Source organism: Hemitrygon akajei, chromosome 25 (assembly GCF_048418815.1).
Source record: "Hemitrygon akajei chromosome 25, sHemAka1.3, whole genome shotgun sequence".
NCBI lineage: Eukaryota > Metazoa > Chordata > Chondrichthyes > Myliobatiformes > Dasyatidae > Hemitrygon > Hemitrygon akajei.
The window spans coordinates 43,154,719-43,180,766 of record NC_133148.1 but is presented as its reverse complement, the minus strand read 5'-3'; the positions used below and the strand labels follow the sequence as shown (position 1 = coordinate 43,180,766).

The 26,048-nt window shown below is 39.1% G+C and overlaps 1 protein-coding gene across 3 annotated transcripts in view; it reads left to right on the top strand.

The window, feature by feature from the left end:
- LOC140716570 (mitogen-activated protein kinase-binding protein 1-like) overlaps positions 1–26,048 on the top strand; it is a 137,595-nt gene that overhangs the window by 27,565 nt on the left and 83,982 nt on the right. For all 3 annotated transcript variants that reach the window (XM_073029409.1, XM_073029408.1, XM_073029410.1), the window contains exons 2-5: positions 12,555–12,646; positions 21,019–21,081; positions 22,828–22,885; positions 23,831–24,001. In XM_073029409.1, the coding sequence (XP_072885510.1) occupies positions 12,555–12,646; positions 21,019–21,081; positions 22,828–22,885; positions 23,831–24,001 (384 nt within the window). The remainder of the gene's footprint in view (positions 1–12,554; positions 12,647–21,018; positions 21,082–22,827; positions 22,886–23,830; positions 24,002–26,048) is intronic.

Sequence of the window (26,048 nt, the reverse complement as noted above, 5' to 3'; positions counted from 1 at the left end):
ACATGACACAGGCAGCAATCCAGAAATTACTACCCTTGAGGTCTCATGCATCTTAATCTCTGGATTAGTCTCCCACGATGGACTCTGTCAAATACTGTACTAAATCTATAAACATCCACTGCTCTACCCTCATCAACCTCTTTTGTTACCTTGTCAAAAAAGCTCCATCAAGTTGGTAAGAGATGACTTGCCCCGCACAAAGCCATGCTGGTTCTCCCTGATAAGACCACAGGTTTCCAAATGCTCAAATGTCCTATCCCTAAGAATTTCCTCCAACAATATAACTGCAACTGATGTTTCCAGGAACTATAGTTTCCTTTGTTCCCTTGTTAAATCGAAGTATTACATTAGCCACTTGCTACTTCTCTGGGACTTGTGTCTATAGAGAGGACAGGAAGATGCTGGTCAAGGCCCCAGCAATCTCATCTCTTGTTTGCCTGCCCCTTCCAATAACCTGGGGTAAATCTCTTGGTCGTCCATGTCCTTTTCCTTGGTAAATACTGAAGCAGATGCTACCTCACTACCTTTTTTATTTCTATTTTCACACTACTTATTTAATTTATTCAATATATGTAATATTTTTACTGTAATTCTGTTTTCTTTCTGTTGAATCACTGCTGTGAAGACCACAAATTTCACGACATATGCTGGTGTTATTAGACCTGATTCTGATTCTAATTACCTCACTCCGCATCCAAGCAAATGTTCCCCTTTTTATTCTTGAGTAGTCCTACTCTCTCCCTAGTTATCCTGTTGTTCTACTAGACATAATGCAGTATTAATTCTGCTGTAGATTAATTAATAACTTAATTCAGGTATGAATTGCAATAAACTTTGGCTTTAGTGATGGAAGATCTGAGATCTGACAGGGTAAGGTTAAACAGCACAGTAAAACTTGGCTTTAGTGATGGAAGATGTGAGCTCTGACGTGGAAAAGGTTACATAAATAACTGATCTCAAGCTTAAAATTTTATTAGGATTAAGTTTCCAATTGCTACATTTGTGTTGAAATTTGAAATTGTTGTCACATTTTCTGAAGTGGAGCACAGTGGTTTCTTAACCCTAAATCTGGTGATATTCAGTACTTAAACATTTTTTTCCCCGCATTCTATCAAAATCTCTATTGCTTGTATGGTCTGTTCTTGTATTTTTCACTCTTGAAAGAGTGAAAATTGAACTCTTATTTACATTAAGTTATTTGAAACTTCCCAGAATATCTCATCACTATCAAAAACTTTATAGTTTGTGTTGTGTGTTGTATAGTGATGTTGTGGGAGTGGAACTGGACTCTCTGACGGTGGTGTCTGAAAAGAGGATGCTGTCCAAATTGCATGCCATCTTGGACAATGACTCCCATCCACTCCATAATGTACTGGTTAGGCACAGGAGTACATTCAGCCAGAGACTCATTCCACCGAGATGCAACAATGAGTCATTCCTGCCTGTGGCCATCAAACTTTACAACTCCTCCCTCGGAGTGTCAGACACTCTGAGCCAATAGGCTGGTCCTGGACTTATTTTCACTTGGCATTATTTACTTATTATTATTTAATTATTTATGGTTTTGTATTGCTATATTTCTACACTATTCTTGGTTGGTGTGACTGTAACAAAACCCAATTTCCCTCGGGATCAATACAGTATGTCTGTTGTCTGTCTGTCTGTTTCAAGGGCAGTTGCCTAACTACAGTAGCTGGGCAGGTGGAAGAAGAAATCCTAGACTTTGGGGAAAGAGCAGAAAGGTGGAGCTAATTAGCAAGGGCTTTTAAAGAGCCAGCACAGATATGATACACCAGATGCCTGCTTTCTAAACTTCAGAATTCTGATTTTGGAGGTAAAAATGAGTACTTATTTAATGTAGTCTTGATTGAAGAAGGACCAATCCAAAATTGTAGCTCATCTGTGTATTCATCCTGGCTCATTACTCATCTTGACCCTTGTAGAACAAAAATCACCAAACCAAATGAAGCCTTGGTTTAATCTCATCATTTAAGTAAAAAGGCTCCTTTTAAAGTTCACCAGATTTGTAAATACTAAATGAAAATGTTGTAGACTTTAATATTAAGCTTCCAGTGCTTGGCTAGAAACCATATGATTCTAATCCTAAACAATTAAGTTATTAGCTGTGTCAGGAATACTTTAGAATTCATCTCCACGCCAGGAGCATTACACCACACATTTCTTTCGTCATAATTAATTTACTGCAGTTGTAACTTCTCTAGAGAGTAAGTTTGAACTTTGGCTGATTTGTGGTTGACAACTCTGATATAAATAACCTATTAAAACTATATTTAAACATTTTCAAATAATTTAAAAATAAATCCATATGATAACAAGATTTATGTTGCACTCTGATATTTTGTGAAAGCAGTGAGAGCAGATGGTTGTTCATGACGTTTTAAAAGGGCAGGATTTCAGTGTAATGTTTTTCACAGTTTAATAGAAAGTGCTTAAGATATCTACATCACTGAATCTCTTTTGACATGGTCTAATTGTACACAGAAAGGAAACTATTGTACCCTAATTTTTCATGTGCAGGCTCAGCATTCAATAGTTGAAGTATCTTTCGTGGGCAATTTAAAAATGATTCTTGTACAGCTTTTCAAGGCCATTGTACTTGGTATTTAAACCATTTTCTCATGTACACACATAAAAATGTATTTGTTCTGAGCATTTACAATTCTAACTTGGTACATTATTTATTGTATTATTATTAAAATGATGCAAGGTCAATGCCTAAATCAGCTCAGGAACACTTTATATCTGCTAGAACATTTTTGAAATTGTTCTTCTACAGTCCAGTTGGCTTTATGCTCAACTAGGGCTTCCAAGCCAAATGGCCTCTGGCAACCAAGTTGAGTTCTTGGCCTTCACGTGTGGCTTATCTACTAAGCCTGGTGAAACTGTTTCTACTGACAGGAGAAGGGTAAAGGCAGGTTACTGGCATCTTAAAACTGGTCACTTCAGGCAAATGGGGCTCGTCAGCCGTGGTTGACAGCTCATCTAGGAGAAGGAAAGCTCTGATCTCAAACTTCTGCCTAGCAGCTATACCTGCTCATGGGGAAAGCTTCAAGAGTAAACCCAAAGGGGAAAATCCAGAGCTGGAGTCCCTGACGCTGTCCTACATTGGGTTCAATGCTGACTGGCAACTCCTCTGGCATTGCTGGTACCAAACTGTATCATCCTGTGACAAGGGTAACAGCTTGCTCTCCATATTGTACTGCCCAGGCTTGCGTATCTAGACAGCTAGGACGCAATATTCATAGTCAACCCTGACAGACGGAGGCCTCAGAATCAGAGACCTTCCATGTCTTTCACTATCTTTCTGTGACCAACTAGCAGAGACAAAAGAACCTCTACGGTGGTTTACTTTCAGTTCTTCAATGGTGTACTTCAAATTCCACTTGGTTACCTGGTGTACTGCGATTTTGCCATGGTTTTGCATATCTTTTTTTTTAATGTGGGTTATTTTGATTTTTGCAACTAACAATGTACCTCAACATAATCAATGAGGATGATACAACTAGCATAGTATTTTTGACTTTGCTTAATTTCTTTTGACTTTTTAATAGGTGGCAAAGAGTACATACTGTAATATTTTGTAGCTGTCCCTAATGGTATAATTTCCATTTCCAGTGAGTAACCCTCATATGATGTGTTATTTTCCTTCAAAGTTCCCTTGAACGAAGATGCAGTTTCTAATCACCACCTCATTATAGCAGCACCATGGTCACTTTGCATGGAATTTTTGTTGTAATTGTCATCTTCCTGGTAAATTTTGTAGAATTTGTGTTAATTTGTTTGTCTTGTGAGTGTTGAGTATCTGATGCTATGTGCCTGTGATGCTGCTGCAAGTATGCTTTTGTTGTACTTTTGCATATAAGAACATGAGAAATAGGAACAGGATTAGGCCATCTGGCCCAACAGGCCTGCTCTGCCATTCAATATGATCATGGCTGATCTGGCCATGGGCTCATCTCCACCTACCTGCCTTTTCCCCATAACCCTTAATTCCCCTACTATGTGAAAATCTATCCAACCTTGTCTTAAATATATTTACTGAGGTAGCTTCCACTGCTGCAGTGGGCAGAGAATTCCACAGATTCATTATTCTCTGGGAAAAGCAGTTCCTCCACTTCATCCTAAATCTACTCCCACAAATCTTCAGGCTATGTCCCCTAGTTCTAGTCTCACCTACCAGTGGAAACAACTTTCTTGTCTCTATCTTATCCATCCCTTTCATAATTCTATATGTTTCTGTATGATCTCCTTTTATTCTTCTGAATTCCAGTGAGTACAGTCCCAGGACACTCAATGTCTCCTCATAGTTTAACACCCTCATTTTTGCAATCAACCTGGTGAACCTCCTCTACACCACTTCCAAAGCCTGTATATCCTTCCTCATGTAAGGAGACCAAGAACTGCATGCAGTACTCCAGGTGTGGCCCCACCAGTATCCTGTACAGTTGCAGCATAGCCTCCCTGCTCTTAAATTCAATCCCTCTAGCAATGAAGGCCAACATTCCATTTGCCTTCTTGATCACTTGCTGCACCTGCAAACCAACCTTTTGTGATTCGTGCACAAGCACTCCCAAGACCCTCTGCACAGCAGCATGCTGCAATTTTCTTACCATTTGAATAGTAATCTGCTGTTCCATTTTTCCATCCAAAGTGGATGACCTCACAGTTACCAACATTGTATTCCATCTGCCAGACCCTTACCAATTTTTTTTAACTATCTACAAACCCCATTTCCAGAAATTTGGGATATTTTCCAAAATGCAATAAAAACAAAAATCTGTGATATGTTAATTCACGTGAACCTTTATTTAACTGACAAAAGTACAAAGAAAAGATTTTCAATAGTTTTACTGACCAACTTAATTGTATTTTGTAAATATACACAAATTTAGAATTTGATGGCTGCAACACACTCAACAAAAGTTGGGACAGAGTTAAAATAAGATTGAAAAGTGCACGGAATATTCAAGTAACACTGGTTTGGAAGACTGCACATTAAGCAGGCTAATTGGTAGCAGGTGAGGTATCATGACTGGGTATAAAAGTAGCGTCCATCAAAGGCTCAATCTTTGCAAGCACCCCTTTGTGCCAAAATTCGTGAGAGAATTGTTAGTCAGTTCAAAAGGAACATTTCCCAATGCAAGATTGCAGAAAATTTAGGTCTTTCAACATCTACAGTACATAATATTGTGAAAAGATTCAGAGAATTCAGAGACATCTCAGTGCTAAAGGGCAAGGTCGAAAACCACTGTTGAATGCGCGTGATCTTTGAGCCCTCAGGCGGCACTGCCTAAGAAACCGTCATGCTACTGTGACAATTATAGCCACCTGGGCTCGGGAGTACTTCGGAAAACCATTGTCACTTAACACAGTCCGTCGCTGCATCCAGAAATGCAACTTGAAACTGTATTACGCAAGGAGGAAGCCATACATCAACTCTATGCAGAAACGCCAGCGAGTTCTCTGGGCCCGAGCTCATCTCAGATGGACCGAAAGACTGTGGAACCGTGTGCTGTGGTCAGATGAGTCCACATTTCAGCTAGTTTTCAGAAAAAACGGGTGTCGAGTTCTCCGTGCCAAAGATGAAAACGACCATCCTGATTGTTATCAGCGAAAGGTGCAAAAGCCAGCATCTGTGATGGTATGGGGGTGCATCAGTGCCCACGGCATGGGTGAGTTGCATGTATGTGAAGGTTGCATTGACTCTGAGGCGTATATTAGGATTTTAGAGAGACATAGGTTGCCATCAAGGCGACGTCTCTTCCCGGGATGTCCATGCTTATTTCAGCAGGACAATGCCAGACCACATTCTGCACGGGCTACAACAGTGTGGCTTTGTAGACATAGAGTGCGTGTGCTTGACTGGCCTGCTGCCAGTCCAGATCTATCTCCTATTGAAAATGTATGGCGCATCATGAAGAGGAGAATCAGACAACGGAGACCACAGACTGTTGAGCAGCTGAAGTCTTATATCAAGCAAGAATGGACAAAATTTCCAATTGCAAATCTACTATAATTAGTATCCTCAGTTCCAAAACGATTAAAAAGTGTTATTAAAAGGAAAGGTGATGTAACACAATGGTAAACATGCCTCTGTCCCAACTTTTGTTGAGTGTGTTGCAGCCATCAAATTCTAAATTTGTGTATATTTACAAAATACAATTAAGTTGGTCAGTAAAACTATTGAAAATCTTTTCTTTGTACTTTTGTCAGTTAAATAAAGGTTCATGTGAATTAACATATCACAGATTTTTGTTTTTATTGAATTTTGGAAAATATCCCAACTTTTCTGGAAATGGGGTTTGTATATCTCTCTGCAGACTCTCCATATATTCTCCACAATTTGCTTTTCCACTCAATTTAGTATTGTCGGCAAGCTTAGATACACTACACTTGGTCCCCTCTTCCACATTGTTAGGCCCAGTACCAACCCCTGCAACACACCACTCACCACTGATTGCCAACCAGAGAAACATCTGTGTATCCCAATTCTCTGCTTTCTACTTAATTAAACAATCCTCTATCCATGCTAATACATCACCCCTAGCTCTATACATCCTCATCATATGAATAAGTTTTTTATGTGACACTTTATTGAATGCCTTCTGGAAATCCAAGTAAATAACATCCATCTGTTTCCCTCCATCCACTGGGCTTGTTTTATCCTCAAAGAACTCCATTAAGTTTGTCAAACAGGACCTTCCTTTGCTGAATTTATGCTGCGTCTGCCTGATGGATCCATTTATTTCCAGATGCCTTGCGATTTCTTCTTTAATGATAGCTTCAAGCATTTTCAAAGGTTCAGCGGTCCAATTTAATGTCAGGGAAATGTATGCAATATACATCCTAAAATGTTTTTTCTTTGCAAGTATCCTCGTAAACAGAGAGGTGTGCCAAAGAATGAATGACAGTTAAACAGAAGAACCCCAAAGTTCTCCCACCCCCCCACCCCAAGCTCCCCACCCTCCACCGGCAAAAAAATGAAAGCATCAGCACCGCCACCGAGCACTCGAGTGAGCAAAGCAATAGCAAATAGCAGACTTGCAGTTACCCCAAAGGCTTCGTGTTTCACCCAGCATTCAACATACCACAGGTTCTCATTTTCTGTGTCTGTCTCTCTCCTCCTAATAAGGGAGGAGGCGTCTCCATTTTCCCAGCAAGAGGGGAGACATAACAAACAATTGGCTGGTTTACAATGCCAGAAGTCCATTACATCACTTTCTTCGAGCTCTGCCTGAAGATCACAAGGATCCTGGGTCTTACCGTGACACCGACCCTCGATTCACCCATCTCCAGAGCCCTGAGATCTTGGGCTTCCAAATCCAAGCCGGACTCTCAGGCTGAACCCTTGGCTTGCTGAACAATGGCCAGTCCTGAAACCCTGAGAACGGGTCCCATTCCTGCAAAGAACTGGAGTCAGTGTGTAACTCCAGGTCAGGTTCTTCAAAAGAACCCTGAAAGACAAAAATAAATATATTAAAGATGGAAATAGAGTTGTTTGTGAAGATGCAAGCAAAGGAGTCACTGTTTAGCGACATCTTAACCTCGCCCCGCCTCCCTTTATCTCAACTACAGATGTTGAGATAACTCAACTGGCCTATAGTTACCTACCTTTTACCTGCATCCTTTTTTTGAACAGTGGCATGATGTTCGCTGTCTTCCAATCCGCCAGGTTCTGCCCAGAGTCCAGAGAATTTTGGTAAATTATCACCAAAGTCTCTACTATAACTTATAACCAAGACCAAAGTCTCTACTATAACTTATAACCAAGACCAAGGAGATGGTGGTGGACTTTAGGAGATCTAGGCCTCATATGGAGCCAGTGATCATTAATGGAGAATGTGTGGAGCAGGTTAAGACCTACAAGTATCTGGGAGTACAGTTAGACGAGAAGCTAGACTGGACTGCCAACACAGATGCCTTGTGCAGGAAGGCACAGAGTCGACTGTACTTCCTTAGAAGGTTGGCGTCATTCAATGTTTGTAGTGAGATGCTGAAGATGTTCTATAGGTCAGTTGTGGAGAGCGCCCTCTTCTTTGTGGTGGCGTGTTGGGGAGGCAGCATTAAGAAGAGGGACGCCTCACGTCTTAATAAGCTGGCAAGGAAGGCGGGCTCTGTCGTGGGCAAAGTACTGGAGAGTATAACATCGGTAGCAGAGCGAAGGGCGCTGAGAAGGCTACGGTCAATTATGGAAAGCCCTGAACATCCTCTACATAGCATCATCCAGAGACAGAGAAGCAGTTTCAGCGACAGGTTGCTATCGATGCAATGCTCCTCAGACAGGATGAAGAGATCAATACGCCCCAATGCCATTCGGCTTTACAATTCAACCGCCAGGAGTAAGATATGTTAAAGTGCCGGGGTTAGGACTCAATGTATTTAAGTAAACTACTTAAGAACTTTTTAAAAGCTATTATTAATGCTTTTTGAGAGGGTGATTTTAGATGCATATCATATTTTTACTGAGTTAAGTATTGTATGTAATTAGTTTTGCTACAATAAGTGTATGGGACATTGGGAAAAAATGTTGAATTTCCCCATGGGGATGAATAAAGTATCTATCTATCTATACCATTTCTTTCATTATCCTGGGATGCACATTCCATCAGGACCAGGGGATTTATCTGTCTTCAGGCCCACAAGTTTGCTCAGCACTACCTCTTTAGTGATAGCTATTGTATCAAGATCCTCGCCTCCCATCGCTTTCATAATATCTCTCTTTGGCATGTAAGACACCGTGAAGACCGACACAAAATAATCATTCAGAGCCTCTGTCATTTCCTCATTGCCCAATATCAATTTACCCTTCTCATCCTCCAAGGGGCCTATGCTCACTTTAGCCACCCTTTTCTGCTTTATATAATTATAAAAATTTTTTACTATTTATATTTTGTGTTGGTTTATTTTCATAATCTATCTGTTGCTTTTTAAAGTCTTCCCAATCTTCCAGTTTCCCACTACCCTTGGTGACTTTGTACGCACGAGCTTTTAGTTTGTATATGTAGCTTCCTCTTGTATCCATCCTATTTCTCCTTTTTCTTTCTTCCACCAAAAATACTTATCCATTCATAGCCTAAGAACTATTATTTTATAAGCAACTGTTATTTCAAATGTTAATTAAGAGTTAAATCTCCACTGGGAATGTATAAAGTTCGCTCTCCACGGAAGGCCACATTGGGCCTGAGGTCGCTCCCCATGGGAGACCAAGTTGGGGTGGTAGCAGGGAAACCATTTCTCAGCAGATGAAGATACTATGGAAGGACTGAGTTCAAACAGTTGCTGTCTTCGATTCCGACTAAGAAATGGGATTATCAGTGTGGATCGTATTTTATATTGATCTCCTTCAGTTTTTCTGTGTTTTCTTTCTTGTTACTGATTGGCAGGTGGGTGATATGTTACTTTTTTGGGTGAGGGAGGGTTTGGGTGTTTAACATTATTGTTGATATGGGTTTTTTTTTGTGTGTAAGGAGCTTGGGGTTAAGGGTTTGATGTTTTAGCTGCCGTGTTCGGGTGGGTGATCTGTTTTTGTGCGAGAGAGGTTGGGAGGTTTGAGGTTATGAGGTTTATTTGTTCTTTTTTGTGTGGGGGGGCTTCAATGACTTCCATCGTTTTTCTGTATTTTATGGCTATCTGGAAAAGATGAATTTCAAAGTTGTATTCTACATACTTCGATAATGAAATGATTGGTTTCACTGTACACAAAGTTAAACAATTAGGATGGCATGTTGTTTGTGAGTCATTAACCTACTCTGGAGTTCAGATTATCTTGCAATCTTTCTCCATTTATTTAGAGCTCTCGTTAGAATGTCTTTAATGTCTACAAGTTTGCTGCCTAAAATAATGTTTGGGAGAGAGGGTGTAGACAAATTTTAGCATTAATTGCTGGGATGTTGGCTCGGTTAGATAAGGAGAAAGTAAGCAAGATGGATTTGTACTTTTGAGTTTTAAAGATCAAGAATTGAGATGTTCAAAATGCTTACCAGCTTTGACAGCATGGGTGCAGAGTAACACACACAAAATATTGGAGGAGCTCAGTATGTCAGGCAGTATCTTTGGAGATGAATTAACAGAATTGAAGGTGCAGATTTGGTTTTACCCTTAAATAGAATGCCTAGAATCAGGTGCTTAGAGCTTCAAAATACAATGTCAACCATTCAAGACAAATGAGAAGAACTATTCTCCCCCAGAGGATGATAACACGTTGGGAATTCACTTGCCAGAATAACTGGTTACTTGGTCACTGAGTATATTCAAGGTAGCTGGATAGCTTTTTTTTTGTATATGAAATGCTGTGGAGATGGTTCATCTACAAAATCAACAACCGTTTTACCAAATTATGGTGTAATCTCAAGCGGCTGAATGTCCTACTCCTCCTTTACATAGAGCTCGCAGATTCATTTACCCACAAGGCTGGTAATCAGGGCTATCAAAAGAGACATTGGGTAAGAACAGGAAAATTTGAAGGGCTGTAAGGAAACAGTAGGGAAATAAAACTGAGAGGTTGATGTCCTGAGATAATCCAAAGCAAAGTAGCAATGTGAACTCTGAGAAAGATAGAGATCATTCAGCAGGCTGAGTGAACTACAGACTTGGCAGTAAACTCCTCTTCTGATATACTACCACCTAAAGTACCTACAGCTGTATCGGTACTATCTCTTCAAATCTGACAAATTTTCTGGAAGGATAAGCAAACCGATATTGGAATCCTTGAGATACAGGTAGTCCCTGAGTTACGAAAGTCTGACTTACTGACAACTCGTACTTACGAACCGAGGAAGTAGAACACTGTCCGCCATTTCAAGTCAAATCGCAACACTGTCCGCCATTTTAAGTCGGAACGTGACGCCGCCTACCATTTTAAGTCGTTGCTGTTAATACTGTGTTGAGTGTTTAACTTTGTATTTGGCTTAAAATTTTCTTAGTAAGATTCAGCCTGACCCCCCCCCAGTTCCGGTCGGCTGGTGGCGCAGTGAGATCAGCGCCAGGCTGGAGAACGGAGGTTTTTGAGTTCGATTTAGTGACAGACCGCTCCTGTGTCTGGTTGATGTCGATCCAGTGACTCCCGTACCATCCGTGTTGGGTTGATGTCGAGCTCGCAACTTGTCCTCGTCAAAAAAACCACTCCCACCTCCAGTTTAAATTCCCACGCAGAATATTGTGGATGATCAAATACTCAAACCCAGCACAGCCCCCACTTGTCCCATTTAGCCTGTTTCAGTGTGGACCGGGGAATTTAATGCAGTGGTCCTTAGGACCCAGCGGACCTCAGGAGCTGGCACAGCTCGGCACCCCACCGGCTGCAGTGTTTCTGTTCCATTGACAGGAAGAGATTGCGATTGAAAATAAAGTGGAAATAATAAGGCGTTTGGAAAGAGGTGAAATGCCATCGGTCATTGGAAAAGCGTTAGGCTACAGCTGGTCAACGATGGGAACAATTTTAAAGGATAAAGTGAGAATAATGGAGCATGTGAAAGGCCATGCCCCGGTGAAAGCTACAATTATTACTAAGCAACACAGTGGTTTAATTATTGGAATACGTACGTTTCTTAAGTGTTTTCTATGCATAGAAAGGTAAAATATATACTATATACTAAGACAAACGTTTGACTAACTGACGCTAAATAATACCAGATGTACTTGTTCCGATTTACGTACAAATCCAGCTTAAATCCGACTTAAATTCAGGACTCAGGAATGGAACTCATATGTAACCCGGGGACCGCCTGTACCTATTATTGCCATTAGTTGCTTTCAGTTGGCTGCATCTACAGGGTGTATTATTCACATGCTGACATCAGACTTCTGAAACAGACACTTCCAAATTTGCTTATGGAAAGAGATTACCAGGCAGACAAAGGGAAAGCTTCAAGGATGTTCTCAAAGCCACAAATGTAAATCTCTCTGTCTCGTGAAAATCTCTGGCAAGTGACTGTTCAAAGTGCAGCTGAGCCATTCAGAATGGTATTGCGAACCTTGGTGAGGCAAAGATAAGCTGGGTATCACTTACCCACTCACTTGTCCTGTCAGTTATCTTTTTGCTCATTGCGTTATCAGACATTTTGGAACCCACAAAGCCAAGTCATCTTTAATCCATTCTAAGACTAGGGGAGAGTATATTCAATTTGCTAAGTGACCTTGAGCCTGATAACAGTTCCATCCTGGTTACTAATGAACTCTTTCTTCCCCGCCATCTCTTCTGTATTTGCATAGTGTATATTATAGCAACAATGCAATCAATTTTAATATTCTAAGCAAATATATTTTGTCTCAACTATTGAATGAGACTATTCAAATCTGTTTATTTTTTACCTTTCTACCTTCGGATTGGTGACCATTGTAATTCCAGGCATGTAACCTGATGTGCCCTTTTTTTTTAGGAAAGAATAAATATTTAGAATTACATCCTGGATTATAAGTATGATGCAGTGGATTTGTGTACATGCTTTTAACATTTTGGTTTCTCTTTGCTTTGTTGAAGTACAATTTCTGATCATGCAAAGTTATCTGGATGTGTTAAAAATTGTGTTTTTCAGATTAAACTGGACAAAGTTCTTGGGATTACAGCATCCAGCAGCAGTAGTTTAGCCTGTGATTTAACTACAGGACTAGTGGCATATCCAGCAGGGTAAGTGGCAAAGTAGACCCAGGATTTGTGGGGAAATGCATGAGTGCCCACTAAGGCAGTTGATGGTTAATGAGATTTATTTTAAGATGTTTCTCAGGTATTGGACAATTCAGTCTTCATACTTGTTTATTTTTCTGTCTTTATTTTCTTGCTAGCATTGTATTTTTATTATATAGTTTACAGCAATAAGGATAGCAAGTGTCTGAGATTTTTAAAGTTGGAATGGTCTGAATAAAATGATGACTATCTAAGATTAGCAGTGCCTGTTTGGCATAGGTGCTTGAATATAGAAGATTAATGCATAAAGAACAAGCTGCTAAATTCATTGAGTAGAAATGGAAAGTGAATGTTTGAATAGAGATCCTTCATCTGGACTGAAAGAGTACAGAGGTGATAGATGGTAAAAGGAGATGGGTGTTGGCAGGAGCTGGCAAATTATACAAGGATCCAGCTGATGAGAAAGTTCTATTTTAACTTCATCAGTTCACAGGACTTGTTTCCAAAATGCATCAGGCTTGTTTAGATGTTCCTTTGAACCTTTTGAATAGAACTTTTTGGCCAGAATGAGCAAAGGTATGTTTGGAGAAAAAAGGGTGCAGAATTTCATGAAAAGAACCCCTCTCCAACTGTTAAGCACGGGGGAGATCGATCATGCTTTGGGCTTGTGTTGCAGCCAGTGGCACGGGGAACATTTACTGGTAGAGGGAAGAATGAATTCAATGAAATACCAGCAAATTCTGGAAGCAAACAACACACTGTAAAAAAAAACTGAAGATGAAAAGAGGATGACTTCTACAACAGGATAATGATCCTAAACACACCTCAAAATCCACAATGGACTACCTCAAGAGGTGCAAGCTGAAGGTTTTGCCATGGTCCTCACAGTCCCCTGATCTAAACATCATCAAGAATCTGTGGATAGACCTCAAAAGAGCAGTGCACGCAAGACAGACCAAGAATCTCACAGAACTAGAAGACTTTTGCAAGGAAGAATGGGCGAAAATCCCCCAAACAAGAATTGAAAGACTCTTAGCTGGCTACAGAAAGCGTTTAAAGCTGTGATACTTGACAAAGGGGGTGTTACTAAGTACTGCCATGCAGGGTGCCCAAACTTCTGCTTCGGACCCTTTTCCTTTTTTGTTATTTTGAAACTGTAAAAGATGGAAATAAAAAAGTTATCTTGCTTAAAATATTAAAGAAACATGTCGTCTTTAACTTTATGCCTTTTGGAAATCAGTTCATCTTTTACATGCTACTGTATGAGCACCTTCTCTATAAGGAGATGTAACATGCCCAGGCAAAATTCAATGTTTTTTTATATTTTTATTTTCATTGAACACAAACAAAAACAGAAACACTAAACATATGCTAACAAAGCCAGGGAATCACACATAAGCAGCAACAAGTATATAACTATTAATTTTAAATATACAAATAAACCAGAAAATCCACTCTAAATACTGTTGGACAGAAGGAACTATATCTAAAAGGAGTCACAAAACAGAAACATTTACAGAGATAACCTGAAATGTTGACAGATTTGTACAGTCTTTACAGCTTTTTGGTTATGGGAAGTTTTCAGAGTATTAATGTATAGTTTGAAATCTGACGTAAAAATATAAATGAAGGTTTCTTATTGCTATATTTGCATTTATGGATATAAAATTTGCTATAAATCAACAAAAGATTTATGATAAAGAAATGATCCCTATGAGATTTGGTATTATTAGTAAACCCAAATAAGACTTTTTCAAAACAAAAAGTAAAATCCACATTAATATATTGATCTATAAATTGACAAACATCAACCCAAAATGTTTTAACATGTTCATAATCCCAAAACAGATGAAATAAATCCTCTGGATATAAACCACAAAAAGAACAGTTAGCTTCAATATCAGATTTAAACCTTGTCAAATAAGCATTGGTTGGATAATATCTATGTATAATTTTAAATTAAATTTCTTTAATCTTATTCCTCAATAAAAATTTATTAAATAAGCCCCATATACTCCTCCACCTCAGATTCCCCAACCGACTATTCCAAAAACTAACAACCGTAGGAATAGAAGTAATGTCTTTTTGAAACAAACTTCTAATACCTTTTCTAATACCTTATCCATAACAAACCTTCTCTCACTGCTCCCCATCTATAATTTCTTCAACCCTTCAACTTTTTGATCATGTTTTGTGCCTGCTCTCCATCTCCCTTTGGTGCTCCCCTCCCCCTTTCTTTCTCCCTAGGCCTCCCATCCCATGATTCTTTCCCTTCTCCAGCTCTGTATCCCTTTTGCCAATCACCTTTCCAGCTCTCAGCTTCACCCCACCCCCTCCGGTCTTCTATCATTTCACATTTCCCCCTCCCCCTCCTACTTTCAAATCTCTTACTATCTTTCCTTTCAGTTAGTCCTGACGAAGGGTCTCGGTCCGAAATGTCAATAGTGCTTCTTCCTATAGATGCTGCCTGGCCTGCTGCATTCCACCAGCATTTTGTGTGTGTTCTAATACCTTTATATATTTTTTAAAAAGATGGAGGAAAACAAACTTTCCTACAGCTGCACTGGATGGATCCAAGTTGGGTAATTCAACTACCAAATATGATGTATTTCTAAACAATATAATTACACCAGAGGGAATTGCATCCATAACAACAGCAAATTCTTTTGGAGTCATAGGAAATTCAAAGGTGGATAAAAACAGTATAACTCAATAAAGTACTGCTTGAATTAAATAACCGGTTAACTAACAAAATATTATTGTCAAACCAATCTTTATTTTAAAAAAAAGATTCATTCTTATAAGTTATGTTGTTTTTATTCCAGATAAAGTAACTGTGGAGAAAAATTGTGTTTGTAAATCAAAGACCAAGATAAAAGCATCTGTTCATGAAACTGAGATAAACGGAGAGGAACTTTGTCTATTTTGTAATTACATAAAAGAAAAAATTTCAATCCACCAACCTGGGAAAAGACAAAAGAAGGAATATAATTCCATATAGAAGTAGGGTTATGTAAATATTGTTTAATCCAATTAATTTTAAAAGTATTATTATGCCTGTCAAAATCATCAAGAAAATTTAGACCCCTGCCTTGTCATAACTATTCATGACAGGAGATTTTTTTATATAATGAACTTTGTTTTCCATAAAAAGTTAAACAACACGGTGTCTAACAATTTACAGATTTTTTTAAATTGAAGTTTAAGGGGAGAGCTATATATATTTATATATAAAAATAAAATCCTGGAAAGACCTTCTGCTTTACAAAGCAAAACCCGGCCTTTCAGACACAAGTCCCTTTGAAGCCACTGGCTTAATCTATTTTTGGTCTTGTCTATAAGAGGTTTCCTATCAGTTAGTCCTGACGAAGGGTCTCGGCCCGAAATGTTGACAGTGCTTCTTCCTATAAATGCTGCCTGGCCTGCTGCGTTCCACCAGCATTTTGTGTGTGAGTTGCTTGAATTTCCAGCATCTGCAGATTTCCTTGTGTGAGACCTACATTAGTAACCTGTTTTCACATTGCAAAGATGATTTTCGCTTTTCCAAGTATTTTTCCCTTATAAATTAATGGTTCTTTGCTTTACGCCATTTTGGTTTAAGAAAGGTTTCATAGGAACGCTCTCCCTTTGTAAAGGAAGGGACAGCTGTAGTTTCATTAAAATAGTGGATTCCAGTTAACTGAGTCATCGTGACAAGCACTTATTTGGGACAACTCTAAAGAATAAAAAATATTCAAAAAATAGCTGGGATTCCCTTAATTTATTGGGGACACTATGCTGCTTAATTGGGACAGGAGACTGTTGCTGAACAGTTTCTAACTAGCATCAGTCATAAGACATAGGAGTAGAATTATGCCATTTGGCTCATCAAGTCTGTTCTGCCATTCAATCATGGCTTTTTTTTTTTCCCTTCCTCGGTCCCACTCCCTAGCCTTACTCCATAACCTTTAATGCCTTGTCCAATCAAGAATCTCAATCTCTTGTCTTAAATACACCCAACAACCTGGCTTCCACAGCTGTCTGGTAACAAATTCCACAAATTTACCACCCTCTGGCTAAAGAAATTTGTCTGCATCTGTTTTAAATGGACACCCTCAATACTGAGACTGTGCCATCTTGTCCTAGACTCCCCACAATGGGAAACATCCTTTCCACATCTACTGTGTAGGCCTTTCAACATTCAAAACATTTCAACTGAGCTTCCCCACTCATCCTTCTAAATTCCAGTGAGTACAGACCCAAAGCTATCAAATGTTCCTTGTATGATAATCCTTTCATTCCCAGAGTCGTGCACTTGTGTGGCCATTAGACACTGCAGTGTGCATAGGGTGAACAGTTTTTACAGTGTCAGTTGTGTATGAAATGATTATTGACACTCAAATCCTTGCTGTTTATAATTTTTATATAACTCTGCAAACAGCTTAAAATTCTTACCTTTGCCTTCAAGTTTAAATGGATAAAAACTGGAAATGTATTTTGCATCATTGCAAATTGTAGAAAATTGGTCTGCTGCAAAATCTAATTTAATCTTATTTCCAAGCTCTATCGCTGACCTAGTGCTAATTGATAAACATATAGCAACTGAAGGCTGTCAAGGGTATAGAGTGGAGGAATTTGTGAGAACAGCATTCATTTAGAAAATTACACACCAATGCAAAAAAAAATTTAAGGTTAATTTGAATGAATTGGAAAATAAGTTAATTTTATACAAGTTTGATTCTTTAGCTGGCTAATTTTAATGGCTTACCATCATCTTTAGGTATCCCTGTGTTTTAATTGTAAACAATATTTGATTTTTGTCTTTTTAATTAGAATTGTGTGTGAACGGCTTAAATATTGAAGAGTCTTAATCTCTCAGGAATGTAGTACAGTTTGCAAAAATGCAAGTGGAGTTGAAAGTTTGGTTTGGAATGTTAATTTGGTGCTTTTTTTTAAAAAAAAAAGGATTAAATTAACCAAAATAATAGTTGTTTTGTAAAGATCAATATGATTGTAATTATTATGGTAACAGAGTTATCTTTTAAATCATTTAACTTCTCGAGTCCATGTTTCATCTTAATATTCTGCAGTATACCTATCATCACAATTGAAGTGATTTTTTTTCATGAACTCAGGAATTTGGATGCTGTTCTAACCTACTACATAAATATTTCAATATGAGAAACATAGATGATGTCTCTTAACTAGCACAAGTCTCATTATTTTGATACCTTACAACTATAGAGAACTTCCACTTTGATTTAGGTATGTATGTGGAGCAATCCAGATTGAGGTAATTGATTTAATGAAGAGTGCTCAGTCACAACTGCAGTGAAGCTACACCACCCTCTGGCTGAAGAAATTTCTCCACATCTGTTTCAGATGGATGCCCCTCTTTCCTGGGGCTGTGCCCTCTTGTCCTAGACTCCCCCACCATAGTAGATATCCTTTCCAATTCTACTATCTCAGCCTTTCAACATTCAAAGTTTCAATGAGAACCCTCCCCCTCCCCGTCCTTCTAAATTCCAGCGAGTACAGACGTTGTCAAACATTCCTTGTATGATAACCCTTTCATTCCTGGAATCATCCTTGTGAACTTCCTCTGGACCCTCTCCAATGGCAGCACTTATTTTCTTAGATGAGGAGCCCAAAACTGTTCACAATACTCAAGGTGAGGCCTCACCAGTGCCTTATAAAGCCTCAGCATCACATCACTGCTCTTGTAATGAATGAGAATGCTGCATTTGCCTTCCTCACCACTGACTCTACCTGCAAGTTAACCTTTACGGTGTTCTGCACAAAGACTCCAGGCCCTTTGCACCTCAGATTTTTGGATTTCTCCCAGTTTAGAAAATAGTTTGCACGTTTATTTCTTCTACCAAACTGCATGACCAGACATCAATCCAGAAATTGCTACCTGTGAGGTCCTGCTTCTCTGTTTTCTACCTAGCTCTCTAAATTCTCTTTTCAGGACCTCTTTGCTTTTCCTTCCTATGTCATTGGTGCCAGTATGTACCAAGACATTTGGCTGCTCTCCCTCCCACTCCAAAATGTTGTGGACACGATCTGAGATGTTTCTGACCCTGGCACCTGGGATGCAACATACCATTCGGGTGTCCCATTCAGATCTACAGAATCTCCTGTCCATTGAGTCCACTATCACTACCGCTGCCCTCTTCTCCCTCTTTCCCTTCTGCACCATGGACCCATGCTCAGTGCCAGTAACCTGGTTTCTGTGGCATTCCCCTGAGAGGTCATTTCCCCCATAACAGTATTTAAAACTGTATTCTTATTATTGAGGGGAAAGGTCACAGCGGTGCTCTGTGCTAACTGCCTATTCACATTTCCATTTCCTCTGACAATCACCGAGCTACTCGCCTCCTGCAACTTCGGGGTGACTACTTGCCTGTAGCTCTGATCTGTTATCTCCTCGGTTCTTCCGTACAAGCCGTAGGTCATCCAGCTGCTGCTCCAGATTCTTAACGTGGTTTTAAAGGAGCTGCAGCTGGATGCACTTCATGCAGATATAGTTCCCTGGGAGACTCTGGGTATCCCAGGACTCCAATACCCAGCATGAAGAACACACAACAGCCATTTACTACACTAGGTATGGTGGGGGGGAGGAGAGAATATGGGAACCTTAACAGAAGCTTACTTTGAGCCAAAGCTTGACACTGCTACTCTCGCTGCTGACCTACTCCCAACAATGGCTGTCCTTCTGACCTTTTAAACAGGCATTGAGAACCTGCGAGAAACCTCGTTGCTGTGGCCTGCTCCTGCAGCTGATTGGGCCATTGTCATGAACATGTTAGACACTTGTGTCTGTTCTGTGATGCAGTGTGAGTAGTACCATATTGCATCACTTTTGAGTTTAGTAACTGTCACTGCTTTTGTCATCCACCCCTCAACCTTTTACTGAGAGTGTGTTCCATATTTTACCTTCCTAATTCACATCTCATGCTTTTGGTTGGTAATCTTATACTTTCTGAAATTCAGTAGAATGTCCACCTGTATTCTATGTGGAAAAACCTCAAAACATACAACCAAGTTAATTCATTGCAGTTCATGTGAGAAGCATTAATACAGTATCAGAAAATTTTAAGAATTAACATCATCTGTCTTTACTTAACAAAAAAAATGCCATCTTTAGTGTTGGTTATTCCTATAAGATATGTATCATTTTAAAAACAAATGTTTTCTTGTGTTTGCAAAATGTCATGCTCCTTAAAATATTTAACCTCACACTTAAAAAGAAAATCTATTCATATATGAAGTATATCTAGGAATAGACAGTGGAGGATGGGGGGGGGGGGGGGGGGTTGGTGAAGCTTACAGTAAAGCTTACAGAAATAATACTTGTGCAGTTCCAGAGTGAAATTGAAATTGCTACTAATGCCATGAGGGCATGGGAAATGTTTTTTACTGCCCTTTAATTGAGTGACAGTGATGTTTCTACAAAGTTAAAGTTAACTGGATAGATTAGATTTATTTGAAAATAAGTAAATAAGAATAACAAAAGGTTTGTTCATAGCATGCCATCATTATTTCATTGTAATTTTGGTGTGGAATTGGTTTTGATGTAATTAAGGATTACTTTAAAGTTGAAATTGTTCTCAAATAATACAGTCAGCCCTCCTTATCCATGAGGAATTGGTTTCCAGGACCACACCCCCTAACCCCACCCCCAGATACCAAAAAACGCGGATGCTCAAATCCCTTATATAAAATGGCGTAGTATTTGCATATAACCTACGCACATCCTCCCATATACTTTAAATTATCTCTGGATTACTTATAATACCTAATACAATGTAAATGCTATGTAAATAGTTGTTGTACTGTAATGTTTAGGGAATACTAACAAGCAAAAAAACTGTGCATGTTCCTCTCGCTCAACGCAAGCAATGAACGAATGAGACACGAGGTGAACAATGATCAAACAACGAGTAAAACTTGTAATACCTGTACAGTAGTTATTACACTGTTTAGGGAATAAGGACGCTTTGGTGGAGGCTTAATAATACTAAAGTCAGGAACTGTGGAGGTTGAGGGCTGAGGATTTTCAAACGTTGAATGTTGAGACTTCAGAATTGCAGATGCTTTGGTTAGAAACATTGTTATAAGAAGCTGTCTCTTTTTCTTTGCATTATCAAACAAATCTCGCAGTGGTTGTAGGCAGCATGTTGTTATCCCTCGGGTGACACGGAGGCTTCGTTCCAGGCTTCGAATAATGCTTGAACAAGAAGTGCTGGAAGAGCACTTCTGGGTTTTCTCAATTCGCAGTTGGTTGAATTCGCGAATGTGGAACTCATGGATAAGCAGAGCCGACTGTATAACTGTAATTCAATTTGTTTTGAGTCTGTAACAAAAATTGAATTCTAATTTTCTATTTCAAGGTGTGTGGTGGTCCTCTGCAACCCAAAGAAGAATAAGCAGACTCACATTCTCAATGCTTCCAGGTAAGGGGAATCCAAAGAAAACAGTTAAACATCTTCAGCAAAGCAGTTGATCAGTAATATTGCTTGAGGGCCTTGACTTTTCAATGGTTTGGGGTTTTTATCCTCTACATTTCCTTTCCTATGCAACAGGTTCACACAAAGTAATGAAGGGCTATTTAATTAATGTTACGTATCCCGTAACTGGGTGTCTTACCAGCAAATAGAAGAATCCGTTGGAGTCTGGTGGTACTATTCTCAAACAGTGTTTATTAGTAAAATATACAAATCAATATCAACAATGCAAATATATAGATAATACACGTTAGCAATACTAAACCTAAAAGTGTGGGTATAATAATAATCAGTAATAAACGAGCTCTATCGATGTCTAGGGGATAATGAATTGTCATAGGAAAGTATAAAGTTCAGTTCATGTAGGCTAAGGTAGTTGTTGGTTCTTTTGTTGTAACCGTTGGAGGGAGAGAGAGAGAGAGAGAGGGCGAGCAAACAGTGACAGCTACAGTCAGTCAAACCTTCCTTTACGTTCTTGATCCGTCGATGTGTTGTTGCGGCCATTCAGGTGTGACCCCTCTGTCCTTTAGCTAGACCATTCTTCTATGGTGGACTCGTCACCCAGGCAAGGGTGGGCACACACACAAGCCCCCACCGGCCTCGCTATAAACACTGTGAGTTAAAATTGACCGATCCTTCGTTCGGTCTCCGATGCCCCACACCGTCTCGTGGGTTCCAACACTTAAGCAGTGCTCACTAGTGCGTCTCCTGGTGTGTCTGAGGGGTGACTCCCCAGACCTCACTTTTATCCCTACTCACGGGGTCTCAGGTGTCAATCAGTTTTGAATGTCTTAGTCCATCAAACCAGCCCACTCCGGCTGTCCACTGAGGAATTTTAATGAACAGAATGGTACCAAGTAAACTGCCCTCTCTGGAGCCATATGTCTTTCAGGAGTCATAATATGGTGGAACAACAAGTTTCTCTCCCCTCTCTCATTAGCAGCATGGCAACAGTAATGGTTTGTAATTCTCCCGGGGGGGGAACATGTGCAACTCTGTACCCTTCTGCCCATCAGAGTTGTTCATCCTTCGTAACACTAAAAAGTAATTTTTTTTTTTTTTTCGCTTGCCTGAGCTTAAATGCTTCCTACTATTCATGAATTAAATCGTGAATCAAAATGTTGATCACCCTAAACCTTGGAAGTATTACTGCCAATTACTGATATTCCAGGAGTTAGTTAACTTTGCACACATGAAAGGCTTGAAACTAGTAACCTTGAATTCAGTCATGCTGTAAATTATCATTAGAAGAATTTACGAAATACAAAACTGATAATTTTTCCAAATTCCAGTCCAATTTTAAAACCATTAAGTAGGCTTTAAATGTAAATGTAGATAAATGCAATTATTTTGGCTTGGTCCCATTTAGCTACCCTATTTAGTAGTTCCTAGTTATGATTGCTTGAATAAATGGATTAAATATCAGTAGACCAGAGTAGAAAAGATCGTGTAAAAGAATTTGTACCATCTAAATGAGCCATAGATTCTTTAATTCTAATTGGAAGTTGGGTTGGGGAGAACTCTTTTAACCTTAGTCCTTTGTCCTAGGGAAAAGATTTTGGAGAGCTTGATACTGCAAATTGCACATTATGTTGAGTTCTGGTACCTGAGAATGTCTTAGACTCTGGTGTGCAAATGGCATTTAAAATGAATAATGGTCTGTCAATTCAATTATGATGTTTTGTCCTAATTTAGAAAAGCAATCTGTTCTTTGGCATTCTCACCAGATGGAAAATACTTAGTTACTGGGGAGGTGAGTATTTATTTAAAATTAAGGGAATAGTTTGCAAGTTGTTTTGTTTTATTTACTGTCATATGTATTCAGTAGAAAAACTTAGTTTTGTAAATCCTCCATACAGATCATTTCAAAATATAATATGGAATGTCATTGCTCTGTGTTATGGCAATCTTCATTTAACTATACAAGTGTAAAGAAACAAGATTTGTGTCAATTTATCAATTAGTCTTGTTTGATTAGTCTTTTTGTTTGAACTCATACCTATTTTGATAGGCTTTTAGTTTGTTCTATATCCCACTAGATGCTCTAAATATGATACATTGGACATTGAAACAAACTTAACTGTCCCTTTAACATTTTTTATTCTTCACCTAAATGTATTAGAGACATTAAATTGCCGTGTCTTAATGGGAACTGCTGGGGAACTGCTGCTGAACTGTGGATAAGGTGTTCTTTGTTTGAAACGTTCCTGCTGCAGCCTAATAGTAACGTAAGCTTTCATATGGTGCTTGTGACCAAGGGCCTGCACCAGTAAATCTGCGAAATTTATTCTTTGTGCTAAAATAATAATTGGAAATAACCATAATTGTATGATTCCTTAATCTACTTGAAGGAGAAAAAGGAACATAGCATCCAGATTGGTAATAACAGGAGAGAACTCACCGGAAAATAAAATAAATGTAATTATATATCAAAATGGGTGCAGGGATACAAAAGTTAATATTTTGTGGGTGGATAGATGAGTTGGAGTTTTATACTTTCTATAAAATAACTCAGTGGGGGAACCAAAGTTAATTGGAGGAAGATTTTTTTTAAAAGTTAGGTATATCATAAATTAAATGGATACTGCTATAACACAAAGAGTAAATATAAAGTACTGAAATTTAGTAATTGATACTTATTGATCCCTATTGTATGCTGTATAAATGTGCTGATGTGATTTTAATTTTTTAAATGTAGAGTGGACATATGCCTGCGGTGCGAGTCTGGGATGTGGCTGAAACAACCCAGGTGGCGGAATTACAGTGCCACAAATATGGAGTATCGTGTGTATCCTTCTCTCCCAACATGAAGTATATTGTTTCAGTGGGTTACCAGCATGATAAACTTGTGAATGTCTGGGATTGGAAGGTAGGATGTGTAAAATAGATTAGAAATAGTAACATATATACAAACCCCATTTCCAGAAAAATTGGGATATTTTCCAAAATGCAATAAAAACAAAAATCTGTGATATGTTAATTCATGTGACCCTTTATTTAACTGACAAAAGTACAAAGAAAAGATTTTCAATAGTTTTACTGACCAACTTAATTGTATTTTGTAAATATACACAAATTTAGAATTTGATGGCTGCAACACACTCAACAAAAGTTGGGACAGAGGCATGTTTACCATTGTGTTACATCACCTTTCCTTTTAATAACACTTTTTAATCGTTTTGGAACTGAGGATACTAATTATAGTAGATTTGCAATTGGAAATTTTGTCCATTCTTGCTTGATATAAGACTTCAGCTGCTCAACAGTCTGTGGTCTCCGTTGTCTGATTCTCCTCTTCATGATGTGCCATACATTTTCAATAGGAGATAGATCTGGACTGCCAGCAGGCCAGTCAAGCACATGCACTCTGTATCTACAAAGCCACGCTGTTGTAGCCCGTGCAGAATGTGGTCTGGCATTGTCCTGCTGAAATAAGTATGGACGTCCCGGGAAGAGACGTCACCATGATGGCAACATATGTCTCTCTAAAATCTTAATATACGCCTCAGAGTCACTGGTACCTTCACATACATGCAACTCACCCATGCCGTGGGCACTGATGCACCCCCATACCATCACAGATGCTGGCTTTTGCACCTTTTGCTGATAACAGTCAGGATATCAACATAGGTCTCTCTAAAATCCTAATTTACGCCTCAGAGTCAATGGTACCTGCACTTTCAATTTCAATTTGAAGGTTTCCCATTTACCAAGTACACCTTTGCCAGAAACCTGTACCAATCCACACTAGCCAGATCCTTTCTGATACCAGCAAAATTGAAATGGTCTTTCTCCAATTTAGAACCTTAATCCGAGCAGCAGATTTATCCTTATTCATAATTGAAACTAACGGCATTAAAAGTTTCCCTACACAAGCTTCTGTCACCTGCCCTGCCTCATTCTGTAATAGGAGATCTAGTATCATACTCTCTAACTAGGACTTTTTTTTTTCCATCCTTTGACCTTTCCTACTCACCTACTTCACCTTCTACCTTTCAGCTATCCTCCTCCTTCTTCCACCCCTCAGCTCAAATTTTTATTCTGGTGTCTTTTCCCCTTCTCAGTTCTGAAGAAGGGTCTCAGTCAACTATTTATTCATTTCCATAGATGCTGCCTGACTTACTGAGTTCCTCCAGCATTTTGTATGTGTTGTCTTGTACATGCTGCCTTGGAGTATTTTCCTACATCAGGGGTATCCCACCTTTTTTATGCCATAGAGCCTTACCATTAACCAAGAGGTCTGTGGACCCCAAGTTGGAAACCCCTGTTTTTCATGAATGTAGTACTCGGCTTATACCTGCTGTCACATTTATCACCAGAATAGAAACCTCAAATGAGTAAAGGATGTGACTATAAATCACTGTATGACTAGAAGATTGAGAGGAGATTTGACAGAGGTATACAAAATTAGAGGGATATAGATAGGGTAAATGCAAGCAGGCATTTTCCACTGAGGTTGAATGGGCCTACAACTAGAGGTCATGGGTTAAGAGTGACAGGTGCAAAATTTAAGGAGAACATGGTGGTGCATGCCAGCTCAATTTCAACATTTAGGAGAAGTTTGGATAGGTACATGGATAGCAGGGGTATGGAGAGCTATGGTCTTGGTGCAGGTCAATGGTAGTAGGCAGTTTAAATGACTTCAGCATAGACTAGATGTGCCAAAGGGCCTGGTCTATGCTGTACTTTTCTATAGCTATATACTGATTAAGGAAATTTCCATGAATACGTTTGACAAGCACTATCCCATCTAATCCTTTTACAATATGGGAGTCCCAGTCAATGTGTAGAAAGTTGCAATCACCTAGTATTACAATTTTGTTTATTGCAACAGTCTGCAATTTGCTCCTCTAAATCTCACCGACTATTGGGTGGTCTACAATATAATCCCATCAATGTGGTCATACCCTTATTCC